The sequence below is a fragment of the Bombina bombina genome, chromosome 2 (assembly GCF_027579735.1).
Source record: "Bombina bombina isolate aBomBom1 chromosome 2, aBomBom1.pri, whole genome shotgun sequence".
Classification (NCBI taxonomy): domain Eukaryota; kingdom Metazoa; phylum Chordata; class Amphibia; order Anura; family Bombinatoridae; genus Bombina; species Bombina bombina.
The window spans coordinates 437,552,788-437,579,708 of NC_069500.1; the positions used below are offsets into that span (position 1 = coordinate 437,552,788).

At 41.0% G+C, this 26,921-nt stretch overlaps 1 protein-coding gene across 1 annotated transcript in view; it reads left to right on the forward strand.

Moving 5' to 3' along the window:
- Positions 1-26,921, forward strand: part of CIT (citron rho-interacting serine/threonine kinase) — an 839,833-nt gene that overhangs the window by 601,451 nt on the left and 211,461 nt on the right. Inside the window, exons 26-27 of the mRNA XM_053702064.1 lie at positions 6,114-6,311; positions 6,610-6,803. Coding sequence (XP_053558039.1) covers positions 6,114-6,311; positions 6,610-6,803 — 392 coding nt within the window. The remainder of the gene's footprint in view (positions 1-6,113; positions 6,312-6,609; positions 6,804-26,921) is intronic.

Genomic DNA, 26,921 nt, shown 5'->3' on the forward strand with positions numbered 1-26,921 from the left:
CCCACTGGTTTCCATCATTTTAGGTACTGGCAGACAGTCTGCCAATATGCAGTTTAGTTGTTTTTTGTTTTTTTTGTTTTTTAATAGTTTTTTTTTTCTGCAGTGTAGTGATCCTCCTCAATTTTCCCACCTCCCTGACCCCCCCCCCCCATATAGCTCTCTAAGCCTCCCACTACAGTGTGTGTGTGTATATATATATATTTATATTGTAGTGTAGTGATCCACACACATCCCCTGCCTCTAGTAATCATTAGTTAGGGACCCCTCCCCCCTTTTTCTCCCCATCTTTCCCTCTCCCTTTATTTTTCTGCAGTGTAGGGCCATCCCACTCTGGGGAATGGCCAAAGACATGTAATTAATTTACTCCTTCTTCAAGGTTTAAAAAGTTATATCCTTTACTTGCTACAAATGTTGTCATGGAAAACTGTTCCCAAGGTGGATGTTGCCATTTCCACTCTGGCTAATTATATTATATATTTATTATAATCCAGCGAAGGCTCAAGCATTTCTGAAATGCGTTTCAGATCTAGAGTTGGCTGGAGTAATTATGCCAGTTCCAGTTCTGGAACAGGGGCTGGGGTTTTATTCAAATCTCTTCATTGTACCAAAGAAGGAGAATTCCTTCAGACCAGTTCTGGATCTAAAAATATTGAATCGTTATGTAAGGATACCAACATTCAAAATGGTAACTGTAAGGACTATCCTGCCTTTTGTTCAGCAAGGGAATTATATGTCTACAATAGATTTACAGGATGCATATCTGCATATTCCGATTCATCCAGATCACTATCAGTTTCTGAGATTCTCGTTCCTAGACAAGCATTACCAGTTTGTGGCTCTGCCGTTTGGCCTAGCAACAGCTCCAAGAATTTTTACAAAGGTTCTCGGTGCCCTTCTGTCTGTAATCAGAGAACAGGGTATTGTGGTATTTCCTTATTTGGACGATATCTTGGTACTTGCTCAGTCTTCACATTTAGCAGAATCTCATACGAATCGACTTGTGTTGTTTCTTCAAGATTATGGTTGGAGGATCAATTTACTAAAAAGTTCATTGATTCCTCAGACAAGGGTAACCTTTTTGGGTTTCCAGATAGATTCAGTGTCCATGACTCTATCTTTGACAGACAAGAGACGTCTAAAATTGATATCAGCTTGTCGAAACCTTCAGTCACAATCATTCCCTTCGGTAGCCTTATGCATGGAAATTCTAGGTCTTATGACTGCTGCATCGGACGCGATCCCCTTTGCTCGTTTTCACATGCGACCTCTTCAGCTCTGTATGCTGAACCAGTGGTGCAGGGATTACACAAGATATCTCAATTAATATCTTTAAAACCGATTGTACGTCACTCTCTGACGTGGTGGACAGATCACCATTGTTTAGTTCAGGGGGCTTCTTTTGTTCTTCCGACCTGGACTGTAATCTCAACAGATGCAAGTCTTACAGGTTGGGGAGCTGTGTGGGGGTCTCTGACGGCACAAGGGGTTTGGGAATCTCAGGAGGTGAGATTACCGATCAATATTTTGGAACTCCGTGCAATTTTCAGAGCTCTTCAGTCTTGGCCTCTTCTAAAGAGAGAATCGTTCATTTGTTTTCAGACAGACAATGTCACATCTGTGGCATACATCAATCATCAAGGAGGGACTCACAGCCCTCTGGCTATGTAAGAAGTATCTCGAATTCTGGTTTGGGCGGAATCCAGCTCCTGTCTAGTTTCTGCGGTTCATATCCCAGGTATAGACAATTGGGAAGCGGATTATCTCAGTCGCAAAACGTTGCATCCGGGCGAATGGTCTCTTCACCCAGAGGTATTTCTTCAGATTGTCCAAATGTGGGGACTTCCAGAAATAGATCTGATGGCCTCTCATCTAAACAAGAAACTTCCCAGGTATCTGTCCAGATGCAGGGATCCTCAAGCGGAAGCAGTGGATGCATTGTCACTTCCTTGGAAGTATCATCCTGCTTATATCTTTCCGCCTCTAGTTCTTCTTCCAAGAGTGATCTCCAAGATTCTGAAGGAATGCTCGTTTGTTCTGCTGGTAGCTCCAGCATGGCCTCACAGGTTTTGGTATGCGGATCTTGTCCGGATGGCCTCTTGCCAACCGTGGACTCTTCCGTTAAGACCAGACCTTCTGTCGCAAGGTCCTTTTTTCCATCAGGATCTCAAATCCTTAAATTTAAAGGTATGGAGATTGAACGCTTGATTCTTAGTCAAAGAGGTTTCTCTGACTCTGTGATTAATACTATGTTACAGGCTCGTAAATTTGTATCTAGGGAGATATATTATAGAGTCTGGAAGACTTATATTTCTTGGTGTCTTTCTCATAATTTTTCCTGGCATTCTTTTAGAATTCCGAGAATTTTACAGTTTCTTCAGGATGGTTTGGAGAAAGGTTTGTCTGCAAGTTCCTTGAAAGGACAAATCTCTGCTCTTTCTGTTCTTTTTCACAGAAAGATTGCTAATCTTCCTGATATTCATTGTTTTGTACAAGCTTTGGTTCGTATAAAACCTGTCATTAAGTCAATTTCTCCTCCTTGGAGTTTGAATTTGGTTCTGGGGGCTCTTCAAGCTCCTCCGTTTGAACCTATGCATTCGTTGGACATTAAATTACTTTCTTCTGCCAGAAGAGTTTCTGAATTATCTGCTCTTTCTTGTGAGTCTCCTTTTCTGATTTTTGATCAGGATAAGGCGGTGTTGCAAACTTCTTTTGAATTTTTACCTAAGGTTGTGAATTCCAACAACATTAGTAGAGAAATTGTGGTTCCTTCATTATGTCCTAATCCTAAGAATTCTAAGGAGAAATCATTGCATTCTTTGGATGTAGTTAGAGCTTTGAAATATTATGTTGAAGCTACTAAGAATTTCCGAAAGACTTCTAGTCTATTTGTTATCTTTTCCGGTTCTAGGAAAGGTCAGAAGGCCTCTGCCATTTCTTTGGCATCTTGGTTGAAATCTTTAATTCATCATGCTTATGTCGAGTCAGGTAAAACTCCGCCTCAAAGGATTACAGCTCATTCTACTAGGTCAGTTTCTACTTCCTGGGCGTTTAGGAATGAAGCTTCGGTTGATCAGATTTGCAAAGCAGCAACTTGGTCTTCTTTGCATACTTTTACTAAATTCTACCATTTTGATGTGTTTTCTTCTTCTGAAGCAGTTTTTGGTAGAAAAGTACTTCAGGCAGCTGTTTCAGTTTGAATCTTCTGCTTATGTTTTCAGTTTTTTGCATTATAAAATTTAAATTTTATTTTGGGTGTGGATTATTTTTCAGCGGAATTGGCTGTCTTTATTCTATCCCTCCCTCTCTAGTGACTCTTGCGTGGAAAGATCCACATCTTGGGTAGTCATTATCCCATACGTCACTAGCTCATGGACTGTTGCTAATTACATGAAAGAAAACATAATTTATGTAAGAACTTACCTGATAAATTCATTTCTTTCATATTAGCAAGAGTCCATGAGGCCCACCCTTTTTGTGGTGGTTATGATTTTTTTGTATAAAGCACAATTATTCCAATTCCTTATTTTTATGCTTTCGCACTTTTTTCTTATCACCCCACTTCTTGGCTATTCGTTAAACTGATTTGTGGGTGTGGTGAGGGATGTATTTGTAGGCATTTTGAGGTTTGGGAAACTTTGCCCCTCCTGGTAGGAATGTATATCCCATACGTCACTAGCTCATGGACTCTTGCTAATATGAAAGAAATGAATTTATCAGGTAAGTTCTTACATACATTATGTTTTTGTGCCAGTCTAGCGGAAGACAGTACAAGTGTGTTGGTGTCATTAGATCCTCTCATTGGAAAAGGGACAGTAACCAGATTAATTGTAAAGCTTCCCTCTGTGCCAGCGGGAGGTTGTGATTCTCAGCACTTTCCAGATTCAGAAAGTCTTTCTCTGCTTGAAACAACTATTTAGCCTCTTAAATCTCCTGTTATGTCTATGCTTCTTTATTTTTCTCTTGGCTTTTTAGGCTCAAAATCTTTCTATTTCATCTGCGGCACTCCTTTAGCACTAGATGCTCACAAAAAGAGCATCATTAGGTGTTTACCCTCCTGACTAATCTTTAAATATTCTTAAAGTGACATTCTAATACAAGAATGGCATCTTCTAATTCACTACAGCGTGTAATGTTTATATAATGACTCTTAGTATGTGCTTCTGATGGGCTGAGAATGTGAACAATACACACACACACACTGACCCCCCAGATCTGATGTGAGTGTAACACACAAATGTGTTTAAAATAAAGAACTGGGATCAGTGGAGAGCTTTAGCTGTTTTCTATGCACTTGTAATTATGTGAAATATTAAAGGGACACTGAACCCAATTTTTTTCTTTTGTAATTCAGAAAGAGCATGCAATTTTAAGCAACTTTCTAATTTACTCCTATTATCAATTTTTCTTCGTTCTCTTGCTATCATTATTTGAAAAAGATGGCATCTAAGCTTTTTTTTGGTTTCAGTACTCTTGACAGCACTTTTTTATTGGTGGATGAATTTATCCACCAATCAGCAAGGACAACCCAGGTTGTTCACCAAAAATGGGCCGGCATCTAAACTTACATTTTCGCATTTCAAATAAAGATACCAAGAGAATGAAGAAAATGTGATAATAGGAGTAAATTAGAAAGTTGCTTAAAATTTCATGCTCAATCTGAATCACAAAAGAAAATTTTTGGGTACAGTGTCCCTTTAACAGTCTAATACAAATAGAGTTTAATGTCCCTTTATTGAGACTTTAAGCAAGTTTTATGATGTGGTGAAAGTCATTTTTGAATATGCAAACATTTTTTTTAATATTAGTAATTAGTTTATTTAAATAAAGTTACATATAAAGCATGTATTAAGCACAGGGCAACACTGTATTCTGTTTGGTGCAAGCAATAACCTTGTAACTATTAATAAAACTTTATTGCACACCAGAGAGCATTACAACACAGCTTCATAATAAATCAAAGCTATGTTACCTAGAGGGTTCAGTACCTTGCATTGCAGCTTGTCATTCATTACATTTCAGGTTATGCAAAGTACTGTTAGATTAGGGATTCAAATATTTGTTTTAATAATCATTATAATAGAAACAATACCACAATCAGAAATTATTACTTAAAAAATACATATTTTCTATGTTGCTTCTAAAAGCTAGTTTTTAATTAATGTATAAATAAGTGGTATATTGAGCTCCAAAACAATGATCTATGAGAAACTGATTATTGTATTTGCAAATTAAATATGACAACATATTTTGTTAAATAATGTATTTTTAGGAAAATAAATAATAATTAAACAGTTTAGTAATTTCTGAGACAAAATAAAAACTCTGTTGCACAGTTTATAAAAAATTCATGACATGAACTAAAAAACAGTAAGGCTATATTTACTTTAAGATGGAGGGAAACAAGGAAGAAAAAGTAAAGGGGAATATGATCTTGAGCTTGGGAAGCTTGACTGTGAAACAGCCAATTACAGAAAGGTGCAAAGAAAGAAAGGGCGCCTCCTAGTGTAGCCAATACACAATAAAATAATTCCACATGTAGAAAAAATGGTACTGAGGAAACAGCGTGGTTAGCGTGTTTTACTGATGACATTGTTTTATATTTTATCTGTGAAACTGTTTTTTATTCTTGGATTATAAAGTAATCTTTTACTACTGGAGTCTCCTGTTCATCATTCACCATCCTTAAGGATCCTGGAACAAGCCTTGGTATTAATGTGTGCTGGGCCACTATAATATACCCAGCTTGCTACATTTGCACTACAGTGTGCTTTATGATATGTGAGTATCCATTTTATTGGTATCTACCAGTGGATGATTATTGTACTCACTGATCTGCACTAGGATTCGCCCTCTTTTATCCTTCTACTTTCTAATTTACAGAACGGGCTGCAATAATCATTCAGAGATTTTATTGGAATTTGTCAAAACAACCTGGAAATGTAAAATAAACTGATCTTTTAAATATTCACAAAGAAAAAATTGTCATAGAGCTATATAACCTGTTGTAGCCGTAGTTAATACGATACAGAGACAGAAGTGTGATGCACATGGACAGGATATTTAATAAATGTAGCTTATACATTTATACTAACTTTTCTTCTTTTATGTTTCAGGTTCTTACTGAATTGGAAGATCAACTGAATCGTATGAGTGAAGAAAATGCAGAGCTGAACAATCAAAATTTTTACTTGTCTAAACAGCTAAATGAGGTGTCAGGAGCCGCAGAAGAAATTGTACAACTGCGAAGTGAAGTAGATCATCTTCGACGAGAAATAACAGAGCGAGAGATGCAACTTACAAGTCAAAAGCAGGTATTGTTTTACAATGTGCATGGTCAAATTCCATTCTCTTCTATGTGTTTTACACTATAGAATGTATTGTCAGATAACAAGTGTTTGTCCTACCTAATCTACCCATTTTACCCCGTATTTTAAAACCACAAACCTTGTTTGAGTTTTGTCTTTAAAATTTCCACATATTTCTGTGTGTTCAGTAAAAATGTAGTTTGTTTCATTTTTAAAGCATTAACTATTGTTCTAGAGTTTTATTTGACTTTAAAATATACTGCATGTCAGCACTTTTTTGATACCTTCAGTGTGGCATTTGCAGACTATGGAGGCCTTGAAAACCACATGCACCATGTTGGAGGAGCAGGTGATGGATCTTGAAGCTCTCAACGATGAACTGCTGGAGAAAGAGCGTCAGTGGGAAAGCTGGAGAAGTTCATTAGAGGATGAAAAAAATCAATTTGAATGCAGGCTCCGAGAAGTACAAAGGTTGCTGGATTCAGAAAAGCAGAACAGGTAAATTGAATGAATTATATGAATCACTGTAGAGCAGCAATGTACTGAGATTAGAGAGGAAGACTGAGTTTTGCTTGCTAGCAATCATAATAATTATAATAGCTTGTACATCCCTGCTCACACATTATAGTGGTTCATGACTGTATCTTTCTACGTAAGGCTATTTGTAAGCTAGTCGTAGCTCACATCCTTCACTCATTATATCTCACATCCTTCCTTCACATGAAGATAAAGCATGCAGTCTTGTTAATGCACACTTTCTGAGCCACAGGCTGCTACTGAACATGTGCAAGAGTTCACAGTGAGTCTCTAATTGGCTGATGGTTGAACATATGTAGATAGGCTTAGATGCGTGCTTAAGACAGATAGAGAGTGACAGTACACAGTTTATTCATATTTATTGTATCTGTAAGGTAAAACTATGTCTCCAACATTTTATAAATGGAATGCTGGAAATGCATCACTTATAAATACATATCTAATCAAGGATATTATTATCTTATTTCTTTCATGTAATTGGCAAGAGCCCATGAGCTAGTGACGTATGGGATATACAATCCTACCAGGAGGGGCAAAGTTTCCCAAACCTCAAAATGCCTATAAATACACCCCTCACCACACCCACAATTCAGTTTTACAAACTTTGCCTCCTATGGAGGTGGTGAAGTAAGTTTGTGCTAAGATTCTCAGGGGTACAGAATAGGATTCAGAGTAAGATCGCCTGTGAGAAGATTTTTTTCTCTCACGCATTCCAGCGAACCCAGTAAAGTCTCAGGCTTTCCTGAAGTGTGTTTCAGACCTGGAGTTATCAGGGGTAATCATGCCAGTTCCGTTTCAGGAACAGGGTCTGGGGTTTTATTCAAATCTATTCATTGTCCCAAAGAAAAAAAATTCATTCAGACCAGTTTTGGATCTAAAGATTTTGAATCAATATGTAAGAGGTACCAACTTTCAAGATGGTGACTATAAGGACTATTCTGCCTTTTGTTCAGCAAGGGCATTATATGTCCACAATAGACTTACAGGATGCATATCTTCATATTCTGATTCATCCGGATCATTATCAGTTCCTGAGATTCTCTTTTCTAGACAAGCATTACCAATTTGTTGCTCTTCCTTTTGGCCTAGCGACAGCTCCAAGAATCTTTTCAAAGGTTCTCGGTGCCCTACTCTCTGTAATCAGAGAGCGGGGTATTGCGGTTTTTCCTTATTTGGACAATATCTTGGTACTCGCTCAGTCTTTACGTTCTGCAGAGTCTCACACAAATCAACTAGTGTTGTTTCTTCAAAGACATGGTTGGAGGATCAATTTACCAAAACGTTATTTGATTCCTCAGACAAAGGTGACCTTTTTAGGTTTCCAGAAAGATTCAGTGTCCATGACTTTGTCTCTTACAGACAAGAGAAGTTTGAAATTGGTTGCAGCCTGTCGGAACCTTCAGTCTCAGTCATTCCCTTCAATAGCTATGTGCATGGAAGTTTTAGGTCTCATGACTGCAGCATCGGACGCAATCCCCTTTGCTCGTTTTCATATGAGACCTCTCCAGCTTTGTATGCTGAACCAATGGTGCAGGGATAATACAAGGATATCACAATTAATATCCTTAAATCCCAATGTTCGACTTTCTCTGACTTGGTGGTTAGCTCACCATCGTATAATTCTAGAGGCCTCTTTCGTTCGTCCAACCTTGACTGTGATCACAACAGATACAAGTCTTTCAGGTTGGGGAGCTGTTTGGGGATCTCTGACAGCACAAGGGGTTTGGAAATCTCAAGAGGCGAGATTACCAATCAATATTTTGGAACTCTGTGCGATTCTCAGGGCTCTTCAGTTTTGGCCTCTGTTGAAGAGAGAACCGTTCATTTGTTTTCAGACAGACAGTATCACAACTGTGGCATATGTCAATCATCAGGGTGGGACTCACAGTCCTCAAGCTATGAAAGAAGTATCTTGGATACTTATTTGGGTGGAATCCAGCTCCTGTCTAATTTCTGCGGTTCATATCCCAGGTATAGACAATTGGGAAGCAGATTATCTCAGTCGTCAGACTTTACATCGGGGAGAATGGTCTCTCCACCCAGATGTGTTTTCTCAAATTGTTTAGATGTGGGGCTTCCAGAAATAGATCTGATGGCATCTTATCTAAACAAAAAACTTCCCAGGTACCTGTCCAGGTCCAGGGATCCTCAGGCGGAAGCAGTGGATGCGTTGACACTTCTGTGTTGTTATCAACCTGCTTATATTTTCCCGCCTCTAGTTCTTCTTCCAAGAGTGATCTCCAAAATCATCATGGAGCAATCGTTTGTGCTGCTGGTGGCTCCAGCATGGTCTCACAGGTTTTGGTATGCGGATCTTGTTAGGATGTCCAGTTTTCAACCTTGGCCACTTCCATTAAGGCCAGACCTTCTATCTAAAGGTCCATTTTTCCATCACAATCTCAAATCATTACATTTGAAGGTATGGAAATTGAACGCTTAGTGCTTAGTCATAGAGGTTTCTTTGACTCAGTGATTAATACTATGTTGCAGGCTCGTAAATCTGTTTCTAGGAAGATTTATTATAGAGTTTGGAAGACTTACATTTCATGGTGTTCTTCTCATAAATTCTCTTGGCATTCTTTTAGAATTCCTAGAATTTTACAGTTTCTTCAGGATGGTTTGGATAAAGGTTTGTCTGCTAGTTCCTTGAAAGGACAAATCTCTGCTCTTTCTTTTTTATTCCACAGGAAAATTGCTAAACTTCCTGATATTCATTGTTTTGTACAGGCTTTGGTTCGTATCAAGCCTGTCATTAAATTAATCTCTCCTCCTTGGAGTCTTAAAATGGTTTTGAAGGCTTTAAGGCTCCTCCATTTGAGCCTATGCATTCTTTGGACATTAAACTACTTTCTTGGAAAGTGTTGTTCTTTTTGGCCATCTCTTCTGTTAGAAGAGTTTCTGAATTATCTGCTCTTTCTTGTGAATCTCCTTTTCTGATTTTTCATCAGGATAAGGCAGTTTTGCGGACCTCATTTAAATTCTTACCTAAGGTTGTGAATTCTAACAACATTAATAGAGAAATTGTTGTCCCTTCTTTGTGTCCTAATCCTAAGAATTCTTTGGAAAGATCTTTACATTCTTTAGATGTGGTGAGAGCTCTGAAATATTATGTTGAAGCCACTAAAGATTTCAGGAAGACTTCTAGTCTATTTGTTATCTTTTCTGGTTCTAGGAAAGGTCAGAAAGGCTTCTGCTGTTTTTTTGGCATCGTGGTTAAAGCTTTTGATTCATCAAGCCTATTTGGAGTCGGGTAAAGCCCCGCCTCAGAGAATTACAGCTCATTCTACTAGATCAGTTTCCACTTCTTGGGCTTTTAAGAATGAAGCTTCAGTTGATCAGATTTGCAAAGCAGCAACTTGGTCTTTGCATACTTTTACTAAATTCTACCATTTTGATGTATTTGCTTCTTCGGAAGCAGTTTTTGGTAGGAAAGTTCTTCAGTCAGCTGTTTCAGTTTGATTCTTCTGCTTATGATTTAAGTTTTTATTTTTATTTTTTGAGAACAAACTTATATTTGGGTTGTGGATTAATTTTTTTCAGCAAAATGGCTGTTTTTATTTTGTCCTCCCTCTCTAGTGACTCTTGCGTGGAGTTCCACATCTTGGGTATTGCTATCCCATATGTCACTAGCTCATGGACTCTTGCCAATTACATGAAAGAAAACATAACTTATGTAAGAACTTACCTGATAAATTCATTTCTTTCATATTGGCAAGAGTCCATGAGGCCCACCCTTTTTATGGTGGTTATGATTTTTTTTGTATAAAGCACAATTATTTCCATATTCTTTTGCTTTTTACTCCTTTCTTTTTCACCCCACTTCTTGGCTATTCATTAAACTGAATTGTGGGTGTGGTGAGGGGTGTATTTATAGGCATTTTGAGGTTTGGGAAACTTTGCCCCTCCTGGTAGGATTGTATATCCCATACGTCACTAGCTCATGGACTTTTGCCAATAAGAAAGAAAATAATTTATCAGGTAAGTTCTTACATAAATTATGTTTTTTTTTATTTTTTAAACTGTTCTTTCTGCATCATAATACTGGGCAAATCTAGGACAGTAGATTTGCCTTTAATGTTTGAAAAACCAAGAAATGTTTAATTAGTCATAACATTCAATCTGACAGTTTCAGTTATATGCCTTATTATAAATATATACACTTTAATATAAAGCTTGTTTTACTTACCTTATCTCAGATAGGACTGTGATGAAACATGGTCTGTCCAAGCTAGAGATATGTGACACCTGTGTGCTAATATTTTATTGTGTTTTAGGACAAAGGGGGAGTAGCTGCTCTTCTGTTCTGTTGTTTACTAAGTACAGTGGTAATATGCGCTATTGTTTCTGGGGTAGACAAAATAGTTTGTCTTCTGCACTTTACCACAGTAATCATTTCCTTTTCCTCACTAATTGGCACATTCAGCAGCACTGTACACAGAGCATATACAGAGAGCTATTTAGTTTTACATCTGTTATCTAATTTGCTTTGTTACCATGGTATCCTTTGTTGAAGAGTAGACATAGGTAGACTCTGGAACATCAATGCAGTATTGTTAACTAACTACTGATTGGTGGATGCATGCTTATGCCTCTTGTCATTGGTTTACCTGATGTGCTCCGCTAGCTTCCAGTAGTGGACTGCTTCTCCTTCAACAAGGGATACCAAGAGAATTAAGCAAATTTGATAACATAAATAAACTGGAAAGTTGTTTAAAATTGTATGCTCTATCTGAGTCATGAAAGAAAAATGTTGGGTTTCATGTCTCTTTAAAGTATGTATTTAGATAACTAATACTAATTGGAAAATGCAATATGGTAAATTTGTTGTCAATGTGTTGTTTCCATCTGAAGGGGAGGAGAGTCCACGGCTTCATTCATTACTTTTGGGAAATAACTACCTGGCCACCAGGAGGAGGCAAAGAAACTCCAGCCAAAGGCTTAAATACCTCCCCCACTTCCCTCATCCCCCAGTCATTTTTTGTCTTTCGTCGCAGGAGGATGGCAGAGAAGTGCCGAAGATTTGGAGTAGTCTCTTATGGAGTGTAGTACTCTTCATAATGGGACTGGAGTTTTAAGTAGTCCTGTCAGCCTCTCAGTGAGAGCCTGGGCGAAAGTTAGAGTCCGGAGATGCAGGGAGAGTCTTTCTGCGAAACCATCCCGACTCATATTAACAGCTCCACATGCAAACAGCGTTGACGAGTTTCGCTGCCTGCTTTCTGCACCCAAGTTCATGTCAGGTGCGATGCTTCTACCTGTCACACTTGAAGGGCTGTGTTCCTGTTCCACGGCATTGATTCTGGTAAGATTGTTTCATTTTTTATACATAACGATAACACAGAAGACAGGGTCACAGTGTGGCAACTTTCATCTTATGGAATCAAGGGTTAATATTCCTAGTGAGGGGATTATCCGTTACTTTTGTACTTGGAGAGGACTGCAGGCCAGCCTCCTGTTCACCGACTATGGACCCTGGAACTTGAGGGGATTCTATGATTTGGGAGGCGGTGCCCAGTGTACATTTGGAGTACTTTTACCCTGGACTCAGGTTTATGCCATTTCCATGCATTCCCAGCGACTCTGAGAACTGGAGGGCCCTGAAAGAGAGTTTTGGTTCCTGTGTTTTGTTGTATAAGATGACAGCCCAATCCAGCATTGCCTGCTCCAACCCCCCCCCCCCCCCAAACTCAGAGACTCAGAAAGTTTTAGCTGATTGCAACCTCCTGCTCTAATGCTGGGACCTCCTGCTGTTTTATGTCTGCATATCTAGTCTAGGTGTAAAGTGTCTTTCGATTATTGTGTGAGTCATCCATTGTCCTTTGTAAGTCAGGATGTGATTAGAATCTTGTTTAACTAACCATTGTCTGATGTTTGTCCCATTGTCTAATATTTGTTTCTATTGATTATGTAGTGAACACCCCCCTTTGTTGGAAATGTATCAAAGCTGTGTTTTCTGTGCAATAAAGCAGTTCCTATTTTTACCCTCAAGCATTCAGTCTCGGTGGGAGGAAGCTGACTTTAGCGTGTATACCCAGTCTTGGGTACCAAGACCCGCTACAATATTGTTTATTGTGTTATTACTGCGTTATGTGCGAGATGTGGCTCTGGCAATGGTGGAACTTCATATTGACTTCCAGGAGTATTTGCGCGGCCAATTTTGGCGTGTTTTCTCCTTAGTGCAGGGGTGGTTCTGCGAGGCATCCCAGGTGACCGGGTGTGAGTTTTCACTTTCTCTGTTGATAAGCGGCATAGGAGACAAAGCGGTTTCTGTAGTCCGGGTCATAGGAGGTGGTGAGTGCCCCGGCCATTGGAGGTATAAAGGTGCCTGTTTTTTAAGCTAGTCTAGTCCATAATAAAAGTGCAAGCTATGGAGGACTCTGACGCGCTAGAGGGTACTCCTTCTTTACCAAAGTTTCATTCCTGTGTTTATTGTGAGGAGTTTCTTGTAGATCCGCCTGCTCAACTATGTTCCACATGCCTTGATAACGTTGCGACATCTAAAACTAAAGGGATGTCTAGTACTACTGAGCCGTCCACCTCTGAGGGCTCCCCATCCCGTAAGATGCGTTGCCTGCTTTCATCTCCGAGTGCACATGCAGTGCCCCAGGGTCTAACCATTACTCCTACTGGAGAGATTTGTTGGCCGTCAGATTTTGCGGATCATCTGCAAATGGCGGTATCGAAAGTGCTCCATGCCTTACCACGTTCTGCTAAGCACAAGCGTATGGCTTACCATGGCGGCCCAGCCCAGGGGTTGTCTACGCCTATGGAAATATCAGAGGCATTATATGATGACAAGGCCCACGCTGACTCTTCAAAGGATTCTCCTTCTGGGTCGGAGTCTGTGTTTTCTCATCCTCCGGCAGCAGAGGAGCCTGACTTTAGGTTTAGAATGGAGAATTTGCTCTTTTTGGTGAAGCAAGTGTTTGCTACTCTGGAGGTCCTGGAACTGAAGCTTCCGAAGCAACCTTCGATTCCTAAGCTTAATAAGGTATATGAGCACAGGGTGGTGCCTCAGACCTTCCCGGTTCCTGTTAAGATGGCTAATATTATTAAGAATGAATGGGATTGATTAGGTTCTTCCTTTTCCCCTTCTTCTTCTTCCTTTAAGAAACTGTTCCCCGTTCCGGACTCTCAGCTTGAGCTGTGGGGGACTGTCCCATCTCTATGCTTGCAAAGCGGACGACTATTCCTCTCGAGGATAGTTTGTCGTTTAAAGAGCCCATGGATAAAAAATTGGAAAACATGTTAAGGAAAATGTTTCAACACACAGGGTTTGTTTTTCAACCGGCAGCGTCTGTAGCCGCTGTTGCTGGAGCTGCGACATATTGGTATGAATCCCTGTGTGATATGGTCGAGAGGGAGACTTCCATCAATGAGATACAAGATTAAGGCGTTGAAGGTCGCCAATTCTTTCATTTATGACGCCAATATGCAAATTATTTGCCTGAATGCAAAGGTTTCAGGATTCTCCGTTTTAGCTCACAGGGCTCTGTGGCTAAAGTCTTGGTCTGCGACATGACCTCTAATTCGAGACTGTTGTCCCTGCCTTTTCAAGGAAAGATTCTGTTCGGTCTAGGATTGGATTCGATCATATCCACGGTTACGGAAGGTAAGGGAGCTTTCCTACCTCAGGATAAGAAGGCGAAGCCTAAAGGATCTACTTTTCGTCCCTTTCGTGCGGACAAGGCCCAGCTCAGGGAACTTGGAAGCCTGCTCAGTCTTGGAACAAGTCCAAGCAGAACAAGAAGCCCGCCAAGACAAAATCGGCATGAAGGGGTGGCCAAGTAGAGGGCAGATTGTCTCTCTTTTCTAAAGCCTGGTTGCAGGACGTTCAGGACCCTTGGGTTCTGGAGGTTGTCGTCCAGGATTACAGGATAGGATTCAAGTCCCATCCGCCCAGGGGCAGATTCCTCCTGTCAAACCTCTTTTCAAGACCGGAAAAGAGAGCGGCCTTTCTAGAATGTGTGATTTTTGTGATATATTGTTCCTTTATATTTCACAATTAGATTGATAATCTTGTGTAGCTGTCTCTTTAAATCTTCTTGGCTAACTGCATATATGAATACTAGCATGTTTTAATTTACACATTTTTATTTTTATCACGCGAGCTTATGTCCATATGTTTAGGATTGTTAAGTGTTCATTGTTAGCATATATTTTTTGCAACAATTTAGTTTATAATTGTATTTAATTTTGGGACTTGAGCTCTTTTTGTGATCAGTATAAACAATCCCCCTATTTTACACCCATCTTTCCCTCGCCATTCAGTGTCAATTTAATTTCTATTGGAGAGGTAATTAAGTAGGAGGAGTTCCTTCACGAATATATGGCTTGGAATTGTGGGTGTTTAACAGGGTCACTGAGGATAATGTGAGGATGAAGTGTTATATGCACTAAGAAACGCGTCTGACCTGATCTGTGTTTTTTCCTGACCTGAGCTGCTAGCCGTATCAACATTTATGCCTGAAATTACTTGTAATGTGATTAGTAACATTACAATAAAACAAGTTGGAGCAAACTTTGTGTATCTATGCGTCCTTGTCCCACTGGGTGCGCTGACTACCATTGTTGCTGTTTGAATTTGGAGCGCAGGTGGAACGCTCCTGTCCTCGCACCAGTCAGGTGAAGGAGTGACGTCAGCATGACGTACTAGGGGGTGTGACTCAATACGTGAAGGCCACTGCAAGGATTTCGGATTCCAGTGCCGCATCGGGTGCTGTGTCTGAGCGCTTCCTGGAGGTTTTGTTTGTTCATTTTCCACCGCATTTGAGGGTAAGCTGCACGGACACTTTTGGACCTATAATATGTCGGGCATGATCTGGTAACACATTTATTGCATGTGCTATAAGTCGTAGTACACCCTGAAGATTACTTTATATTTCAATAGATACTCTGAGCTTTTGCATTATATTTCTGAACAAGGCAATTATTTCTTGTGATCGGTTATGGCAGCAGGGGGATTTGTTTTACAGCAGTTTGCTGATGAAGTTAGTGACAGCGAGGATCTGTTGAATACAGATATTATGGAACAGGAAGCCAATACGAATTTGGATAATCTGTTTTTTAAAATGGATGCTTTACTTAAAAAAGACACTAGAATTGAATTGGACATTGTCTTTTCAGATGTACCAAAAAGCCCAGCGTATACCACGTGGGCTGCGTATCAGAAAGTTTCCTTCCTTCCAAGTGACGAATCAAGTGTTTATTGATAAATAGAACAATATTTTAACTACTTGTTCTTTAGCACTTATTGATCTAATTATAGAATTTAAAAAGACATTACGCCAGGAATTGACTAATGACAAGTTAAAATTGCAGTCTTATTTACGTCCACTCAGTGAAAATCCTGATTTCATTAAATATGACACTAAACTCAAAAAAGTGATCACGGATTTTAAGAAGGATCTCTGGCACTTTAAGAAACAAAAAATACTTAGAGACAAACAAGATTATGAGCTTAATAAGGTCTATAAATGGACTGTGTCAGACACCAGGAGGAGATATAGGAGGACTCTTAGAAGCCAGAATCATGATAATAAGCAAGTGAGGTTTGCAGAGACTGACACAGAATATGATTGACTCTTCTGATTTAGAGACCATGAGCTCAAATACAGTTTCTACTGAAGGAACGGGTTCTTTTTCCCTTGGCACTGATGTTGTAACACCTACCCCTTCAACTGTATCACAGTCAAAAAAACGAGCGGGGCCAACAGAAATCCCATGTGCGCAGAAAAAAGTATGCAGAGGGGGCCGTGGAAGGTCTGGCCAATCAAGAACCAGACTCAAAGACATCAATACCGAAATCTCTGCGGTATCCGCTGAGAAGGAGGGCCACTCAATTTCAAAAATATGCTTAGATACTAGCAATGTCATTAACCTTTCTTCCACAGTACTTACACAGACACAGATAGAGGTATTATCTTTAGGCCTTGTATTCTCCCCTACCTCACACTTTAGATTATTTGATACTATAGTTGATGTAAATAGATTTGTAAGGTCTATCATCCTAAAAAAGCATTTTTTGTGTTCAACTAGTCAGAGTTGAAAAGGAGGGGAGAATACTGGCCAAATGAAGTTTGGTTTTGAATTTTCGGATGAATGTTCGGTTTTGGATCTCATGGCACTAAAGAGAGAGAATTTAGATTCTAGTTTACAGGCTTCTGGTGAGGTACAAGATATCACTAGACTTAAGAGAAAATCAAAATTTTACCCTGTTCAGGCTAGATCTAGTGCCATTGAAGTTTTTCAAAAAATAGTTGAACAAGAACTAAAGAAATTGTCAATCAAGGACCCGAACCCTCATAAAGATAATTTGGCCAAAGCACAACATGTTGCCATCAAACAATTGCAGGCAAATTTTGAGTTAGTCGTACGTAATTCTGACAAAGGGGGCAAGGTGGTTGTTTTGGATCGAAAAGCATATTTAACTGAGGCCTACAGACAGTTGCTGGATGTTACAGTGTATGAAAAGCCCAAATTTAACACTATCTTCTTTTATAAATCCGAATTGGGTACTGTATTGGAAAGAGCATTACAAGAGGGGATTATTAAACAAAATAACTTTGATTTTTTTATACACTGAGCATCCTGTTATGGCCATTTTTCACTATTTGCCTAAGGTCCATAAACAAGGCACCAATCCCCCAGGCAGACCCATATTGGCAGGAATTGGTTCATTAAATGAACCACTTTCAGAACTCATAGATGGGTACCTTCAACCATTTGTGTTGAATCTTACAAGTTACATTAAGGACACGTCTGATGTTATCAGACAGGTTGAAAGCATTGAATGGCGTAAGGAATTTACCTTTGTCACCATCGACGTGGTTTTACTGTACACTTGTATTACCCATGACAAGGGCATTCAAGCCATTGAATTCTTTTTGGATAATTTTTCCCATTATCATGAGGCCTTGAGACTGTTCATCAAGATTTCTGTGGAATATCTACTAACACATAATTTTTTTTTGTTTGAGGGGGAGTTTTATCTTCAGAGGCGTGGGACAGCTATGGGGGCTAAGTTTGCCCCCTCCTATGCCAACCTGTACATGGGTTGGTGGGAGCTGTCCCACGTCTATGGAGATGGGAACCCCTTCAGACAACACATACAATATTACGGTCGGTACATTGACGACATCCTGTTAATTTGGAAGGGTCCAATTGATCTTCTTGAACAGTTTCTGCTTTATCTCCAACACAACTCTTTGAATTTAAAATTCACAATGGAGGTTAATACATCTTCAATTTCTTTTTTTGACATCGTATTATGTGCAAATTTGGAAACCTCCATTATTGAAACCGAACTGTTTTGTAAATCCAGTGCTGGAAATACAATTCTGAATGCCCGGTCATGTCATCCCACACATACCATTAATTCTATACCCAAGAGCCAGTACATTAGGGTCAAACGTAACTGTAGTAACTGCCAGAGCTACTCTAAGCATTCTGCAGATCTAACAGCAAGACTAATTGAGAGAGGGTACTCTAAGGAAGTTTTAGAGCGGGTCAAGCAAGAAGTTGATTTGTTTGATAGAGATGTTCTCTTTCAGTCTGATAAATCCAAAAAACAAAGTAGACTAAATAGACTCAAATTCATTACTACATATAGTGTTGAATTTGACAGGATCTGTGACATAGTACGAAAGGCACTCCCTATTCTTGATACTGATGAGAGTCTTAAGGGTATTCTTAAGGATGGCACATGTTTTGTGTCACGTAAAGCGCCAGCCTTAGGGAATCTCCTATCTCCTATGTTGCTGAGAGAAACACAGAGAGAGAACTGGCTTTCTATCAAGCCGGGTTTCTTTAAATGTGGTAGCAGGAGATGCAAATCTTGCTCCTATGCTTCCTTTGGAGTGAGTTTTGTGTCTTCTGCAAATAACAAGAGTTTTCAAATTCGGGAACATATGACCTGCAATTCTTATTATGTCATTTACCTTCTGACATGCAGGGGATGTCTGAGGCAGTATGTAGGACAAACTACACGTGCCCTCAAGGACCGTTTTTTAGAACATTTACGTTCTATAGAGGATCCTGAGTCCACTACTCCAATATCCCTGCATTTCAAAGATGTCATAACTCTGATAGCTCCCTCTTGACATTCCAAGCTATCCAATTGATCCCCAGACACCCCAGGGGAGGAAACAGACGGATCATTCTCAGTAAGAGAGAAGTTTTTTGGATTTTCCATTTGGATACTCGAATGCCAACAGGTCTAAACTCAGAGTGGGATGTTAAATTGTGTGTTGATTAAAAATCCATTTTTGTGACATATTGTTCCTTTATATTTCACAGTTAGATTGATAATCTTGTGTAGCTGTCTCTTTAAATCTTCTTGGCTAACTGCATATATGAATACTAGCATGTTTTAATTTACACATTTTTATTTTTATCACGCAAGCTTATGTCCATATGTTTAGGATTGTTAAGTGTTCATTGTTAGCATATATTTTTTGCAACAATTTAGTTTATAATTGTATTTAATTTAGGGACTTGAGCTCTTTTTGTGATCTGTATAAACAATCCCCCTATTTTACACCCATCTTTTCCTCACCATTCAGTGTCAATTTAATTTCTATTGGAGAGGTAATTAAGTAGGAGGAGTTCCTTCACGAATATATGGCTTGGAATTGTGGGTGTTTAACAGGGTCACTGAGGATAATGTGAGGATGAAGTGTTATATGCACTAAGAAACGCGTCTGACCTGATCTGTGTTTTTTCCTGACCTGAGCTGCTAGCCGTATCAACATTCATGCCTGAAATTACTTGTAATGTGATTAGTAACATTACAATAAAACAAGTTGGAGCAAACTTCGTGTATCTATGTGTCCTTGTCCCACTGGGTGCGCTGACTACCATTGTTGCTAAAAAATTGGAAAACATGTTAAGGAAAATGTTTCAACACACAGGGTTTGTTTTTCAACCGGCAGCGTCTGTAGCTGCTGTTGCCGGAGCTGTGACATATTGGTGTAAATCCCTATGTGATATGGTCGAGAGGGAGACTTCCATCAATGAGATACAAGATTAAGGCGTTGAAGGTCGCCAATTCTTTAATTTGTGATGCCAATATGCAAATTATTCGCCTGAATGCAAAGGTTTCAGGATTCTCCGTTTTAGCTCACAGGGCTCTGTGACTAAAGTCTTGGTCTGCGGACATGACCTCTAATTCGAGACTGTTGTCCCTGCCTTTTCAAGGAAAGATTCTTTTCTGTCCAGGATTGGATTCGATCATATCCACGGTTACGGAAGGTAAGGGAGCTTTCCTACCACAGGATAAGAAGGCGAAGCCTAAAGGATCTACTTTTCGTCCCTTTCATGCGGACAAGGCCCAGCTCAGGGAACTTGGAAGCCTGCTCAGTCTTGGAACAAGTCCAAGCAGAACAAGAAGCCCGCCAAGACAAAATCGGCATGAAGGGGTGGCCAAGTAGAGGGCAGATTGTCTCTCTTCTCCAAAGCCTGGTTGCAGGACGTTCAGGACCCTTGGGTTCTGGAGGTTGTCGTCCAGGATTACAGGATAGGATTCAAGTCCCATCCGCCCAGGGGCAGATTCCTCCTGTCAAACCTGTTTTCAAGACCGGAAAAGAGAGCGGCCTTTCTAGAATGTGTGAGGGATCTCTCCTCTCTAGGTCTTATCGTACCAGTACTCCAAGCAAAAAGGGGTCTAGGGTACTATTCAAATCTTTTTGTGGCTCCAAAGAAGGAGGGCACGTTTCGCCCAATTCTGGACCTTAAGTGTTTAAACAAGTTTCTGAGTGTTCCATCGTTCAAAATGAAAACAATCAGATCTGTTCTGCCCCTAGTTAAAGAGGGGCAGTTCATGACGACTATAGACTTGAAGAATGCTTACTTTCATGTTCCAATTCACAGGGACCACTTCAAGTTTCTAAGATTTGCTTTTCTGGACCAACACTTCCAGTTTGTGGCCCTTCCCTTCGGCCTGGCAGTGGCGTCCTATTTGGACAACATCCTAGTCCAGGCGCCGTCATTCACCCTCGGAGAGGATCATTCGAGAGATCTTCTTTTATTGCTCCAATCTCACGTTTGAAAGATCAACTCAGGAAAGAGTTCCCTGGTTCCCAGCAACAGGGTGGAGTTCCTGGGCACGATAATAGACTATGTCCATGAAAATATTTCTCACAGATCAACGACGCAGGAAGATTGCGTCCACCTGTCTTGCCCTTCAGTCTTACTCAAGCCCTTCGGTGGCTCAGTGTATGGAGATTATCGGGGTCATGGTTTCCAGCATAGACGTCATCCCTTTCGCTAGGTTCCATCTCAGACATCTTCAATTGTGCATGTTGAGACAGTGGAACGGCGATCATTCAGATCTATCACAGCGGATATCCATGGATGCTCGGACCAGAGACTCCCTATCTTGGTGGATCAGTTCCTGAGCATCTGTCCCTGGGGACATCCTTCTTTAGACCATTCTGGGAGATTGTGACCACGGACTCGAGTCTGGCAGGATGGGGAGCTGTTTGGGGTGCTAGGGTGCCAGATTGGCACATGGAAAAAGGAGTCTCTCCTTCCGATAAATATTCTGGAACTTTGAGCAATCTACAATTCTCTGAGGGCGTGGCCTCCTCTGGGGTCGTTCAGCTTCATCAGATTCCAGACCGACAACATTACCTCAGTGGCTTACATCAACCACCAGGGGGGAACGAGGAGCTCCCTAGCAATGAGGGAGGTGTCTCAGATTTTGGAGAGGGCGGAGTCCCACAGCTGCTCACCCTCAGTGATCCACATTCCAGGTGTGGACAAATGGGAAGCAGACTTTCTAAGCAGGCAATACTTCCATCCGGGGGAATGGTCTCTTCACCCCGAAGTGTTTGTGGAGATTTGTCTCAGATGGGGAATGCCGGTGATAGATCTCATGGTGTCCAGACTCAATTGCAAGCTACCCCGATACGGGTCGAGGCCGAGGGATCCCCAGGCAGAGCTGATAGATGCCTTAGTGGTGCATTGGGGATTCAGCCTAGCTTACATTTTTCCACCGTTACCACTTCTACCTCGTGTAGTGGCACGCATCAAGCAGGAGCGATCTTCTGCCATCCTGATTGCTCCTTCGTGGCCGTGGATGACGTGGTTTCCAGATCTGGTGGAGATGTCATCCTCTCAGCCATGGAGGTTACCCTGTCGCAGGGATCTGCTGGAACAGGGTCCTTTTCTACATCAAAATCTCGCTTCTCTGAGGCTGACTGTGTGGCAATTGAAATTGAACGCTTAGTCTTAGCCAAGAGAGGTTTTTCTGAAAGTGTGATTAACACTAGCTCAGGCAAGAAAGCCAGTCACTCTACCATAAGGTGTGGAGGACTTACTGGTCCTGGTGTGAGAAAGAAGGATATCCTTGGCACAAGGTGAAGGTGTCTAGGATTCTGTCTTTTCTCCAAAAAGTTTTGGAGAAGGGTCTTGCCGCCAGTTCCTTAAAGGAACAGATTTTGGCTTTATCAGTCTTGTTGCACAGGAGACTCGCTGAGCTTCCTCACATTCAATCTTTTGTTCAGGCTCTGTCTAGAATCAGATCTGTCTTTAGGCAGTCTGCTCCCCCATGGAGCTTAAACTTGGTCCTTTCGGTATTGCAGAGGATCCCGTTTGAGCCTATGCATTCTATTGACATTAAGATTCTGTCCTGGAAGGTTCTCTTTCTGTTGGACATTGCATCGGCACACAGAGTATCTGAGCTGGCTGCCTTGGAATTCGAGCCTCTTTATCTGGTCTTTCATGCGGAGAAGGCTGTTCTTCGCACCGGTTTGGGGTTTCTTCCCAAGGTGGTGTGTAACCGTAACATCAATCAGGAAATAATTGCTCCTTCTTTGTGTCCTAACCCCCCTTCTTCTAAGGAGAGGTTACTTCATAATCTGGATGGGGTTCCGGCCTTAAAGTTCTATCTACAGGCTACGTAGGATTTCAGACAGTCTACATCTCTTTTTGTGGTGTATTCTGGGAAGCGCAAGGGGCAGAGGGCCCCTTCTACTACTTTGTCCTTTTGGTTGAGGAGCTTGATTCGCTTGACCTATGAGACAGCGGAACATAAGCTTCCTCAGAGGATCACGGCTCATTCAACTAGAGCTGTGGCTTCATCTTAGGCCTTCAAGAATGAGGCCTCTATGGAGCAGATTTGTAAGGTGGCTACCTGGTCCTCCTTACACACTTTTACAAAGTTTTACAAATTTGACGTTTTTGCTTCTGCGGAGGCTGTTTTTGGGAGAGAGGTTTTACAGGCTGTAGTGCCCTCAGATTAGGGTCTGCCTTTTTACCCTCCCGATTTCATTCAGTGTCCTCTAAAGCTTGGGTATATGTTTCCCAAAAGTAAAGAATGAAGCCGTGGTCTCTCCTCCCCTTTAGATGGAAAACATAAATTATGCTTACCTGATCATTTTATTTCTATCGTGGGGAGGGGAGTCCACGGCTCCCGCCTCTAACTCCGGTGGGCGGATCTATCTTCTGGCACCATTTATACCCTGATATTTCTCCTACTGTTCCTTGTTCCCTCGGCAGAATGACTGGGGGGATGAGGGGAGTGGGGGAGGTATTTAAGCCTTTGGCTGGGGTGTCTTTGTCTACTCCTGGTGGCCAGGTTCTTATTTCCCAAAAGTAATGAATTAAGCCGTGGACTCTCCTCCCCACGATAGAAATAAAATTATCAGGTAAGCATAATTTATGGGGGGGGGGGTGTTTTTTTTTTTGTTTTTTTTTTACCCTTGTTTTAATGGAACACTACTGTAAAATGTGTTCCCAATTACCTGTTATACCACGAGCATATTATTAAATGTATCTAGAATGTATTTGGAAATACTGGGTTTGCTTTGTTGAAACCATTGCTTAATGAGTGATATTCCAAATCAAATGGGCTGAGCCTGTTGGAAGAACAGATTTGTTCATGTATCTCTCTTTACACAATGGTAAATGAGCTATTTCAGATTTAAACATCTATATAGCTGTTTCAAATGATAAAATAAAGGTAACTGAGCTGTTTCCAGCTGGTAAGATGGCTTACTGTAAACATGTTATGGGGGAGATATTTCTCTTGTTAAGTGTGTTCAGTCCACGGGTCATCCATTACTTATGGGATATATTCTCCTTCCCAACAGGAAGTTGCAAGCGGATCACCCAAGCAGAGCTGCTATATAGCTCCTCCCCTCATATGTCATATCCAGTCATTCTCTTGCAACCCTCAACAAAGAAGGAGGTCGCGAGAGGAGCTGGAGTTTTTACTTAACTATTCTTCAATCAAAAGTTTGTTATTTTAAATGGCACCGGAGTGTGCTGTTTTTCTATCTCAGGCAGTATTTGGAAGAAGAATCTGCCTGCGTTTTTTTTATATGATCTTAGCAGGCGTAACTAAGATCCACTGGCTGTTCTCGACATTCTGAGGAGTGGGGTAACTTCAGAAACTGGGAATAGCATGCAGGGTCCTCCGCAAATGAGGTATGTGCAGTACATTATTTTCTGGGAATGGAATTGACTAAGAAAATACTGCTATTACCGTATGATGTAAGTACAGCCTTAAATGCAGTAGTGGCGACTGGTATCAGGCTGATAAATGTATGCGCAGTCGAGTTATTTTCTAGGGACTAGAATTTGACTGAGAAAATACTGCTAAAACTGAAATAATATTTAAGCCTTATCTGCAGTGGTAGCGACTGGTAGCAGGCTTAGTGATAACTTTGCATGACATTGGAAAATGTTGTTTTTTTAATAAAACGTTTACTGGCATGTTATTCGTTTTTGTGAGGTACTTTGGTGATAAATTTCTTTGGGCATGATTTTTTCCACATGGCTAACATATATTTTCTGCATGGAAACCGTTATATCAGGGCTCCCACTGTTGTAATAGGAGTGGGAGGGACCTTTTTTTAGCGCCTTATTGCGCAGTTAAAATTCTAGCACAGTCTTCCTGCTTCTTCCTCCTTGATCCAGGACGTCTCTAGAGAGCTCAGGGGTCTGCAAAATTCATTTTTGAGGGAGGTAATCAGTCACAGCAGATCTGTGACAGTGTGTTTGACTGTGATTAAAAGCGTTAAATCTTAATTGATATCCGTTTTATCCGTTTTGGGTATTGAGGGGTTAATCATCCTTTTGCTACTGGGTGCAATCCTCTGCTAATAATACACTTCTTGTTAAGAATTGTTTAACTATATCTGTATTTTTTTAAAGCGCTGCAGCGTTTTTTATATTGCTTGTAAACTTATTGAAAGTGATTTCCAAGCTTACTAGTTTCATTGCTAAGTCTGTTTAAACATGTCTGATTCAGAGGAAACTGTTTATTCATCATGTTCAAAAGCCAATGTGGAGCCCAATAGAACGATGTGTACCAATTGTATTGATATTGCTTTGAATAAAAGTCATTCTGTACCGATAGAGAAACTATCACCAGAAAACGAGGGGGAAGTTATGCCGCCTAACTCTCCTCACGTGTCAGTACCTGCGGCTCCCGCTCGGGAGATGCGTAAGATGGAGACGCCAAGTACATCTAGGCCCTTACAAATCACTTTACATGATATGGCTAATGTTATGAAAGAAGTATTATATAATATGCCCGAATTAAGGGGCAAGCGCGATAGCTCTGGGTTAAGGACAGAGCGCGCTGATGACACGAGAGCCATGTCTGATACTGCGTCACAATTTGCAGAACATGAGGACGGTGAGCTTCATTCTGTCGGTGATGGTTCTGATCCGGGGAGACCGGATTCAGAAATTTCAAATTTTAAATTTAAGCTTGAGAACCTCCGTGTGTTACTAGGGGAGGTGTTAGCGGCTCTGAATGATTGCGACACGGTGGCAATTCCAGAGAAAATGTGTAGGTTGGATAGATACTATGCGGTACCGGTGTGTACTGACGTCTTTCCTATACCAAAAAGACTTACAGAAATTATTAGTAAGGAGTGGGATAGACCCGGTGTGCCTTTTTCCCCTCCTCCGATATTTAGAAAAATGTTTCCTATAGACGCCACCACACGAGACTTATGGCAGACGGTCCCTAAGGTGGAGGGAGCAGTTTCTACTTTAGCCAAACGTACCACTATCCCGGTGGAGGATAGCTGTGCTTTCTCAGATCCAATGGATAAAAAATTAGAGGGTTATCTTAAGAAAATGTTTGTTCAACAGGGTTTTATATTGCAGCCTCTTGCATGCATTGCGCCTGTCACGGCTGCAGCGGCATTCTGGTTTGAGTCTCTGGAAGAGGCGATTCGCACAGCGCCATTGGATGAGGCTTTGAGCAAAGTTAGAACCCTTAAACAAGCTAATGCGTTTGTTTCAGATGCCGTAGTGCATTTAACCAAACTTACGGCTAAAAATTCCGGATTCGCCATACAGGCGCGCAGGGCGCTCTGGCTTAAATCCTGGTCAGCGGATGTAACTTCCAAATCTAAACTACTTAACATTCCTTTCAAAGGGCAGACCTTATTCGGGCCCGGCTTGAAGGAAATTATTGCTGACATTACGGGAGGTAAGGGCCACGCCCTTCCTCAGGACAGGGCCAAACCAAAGGCCAAACAGTCTAATTTTCGTGCCTTTCGTAACTTCAAGGCAGGAGCAGCATCAACTTCCTCCGCTCCAAAACAGGAAGGAACTACTGCTCGTTACAGACAGGGTTGGAAAGGCAACCAGTCATGGAACAAGGGCAAGCAGGCCAGAAAGCCTACTCCCGCCCCTAAGACAGCATGAAGACGGGGCCCCCTACCCGGAGACGGATTTAGTGGGGGGCAGACTTTCTCTCTTCGCCCAGGCTTGGGCAAGAGATGTGCAGGATCCCTGGACGTTGAAGATTATATCTCAGGGATACCTTCTGGATTTCAAAACCTCTCCTCCACAAGGGAGGTTCCATCTGTCGAGGTTATCAACAAACCTAGTAAAGAAAGAGGCATTTCTACAATGTGTGCAAGACCTCTTAGTCATGGGAGTGATCCACTCAGTTCCGCTAACGGAACAGGGACAAGGATTTTACTCAAATCTATTTGTGGTTCCCAAAAAAGAGGGAACCTTCAGACCAATCTTGGACTTAAAGATCTTAAACAAATTCCTAAGGGTACCATCATTCAAGATGGAAACCATTCGAACCATCCTACCCATGATCCA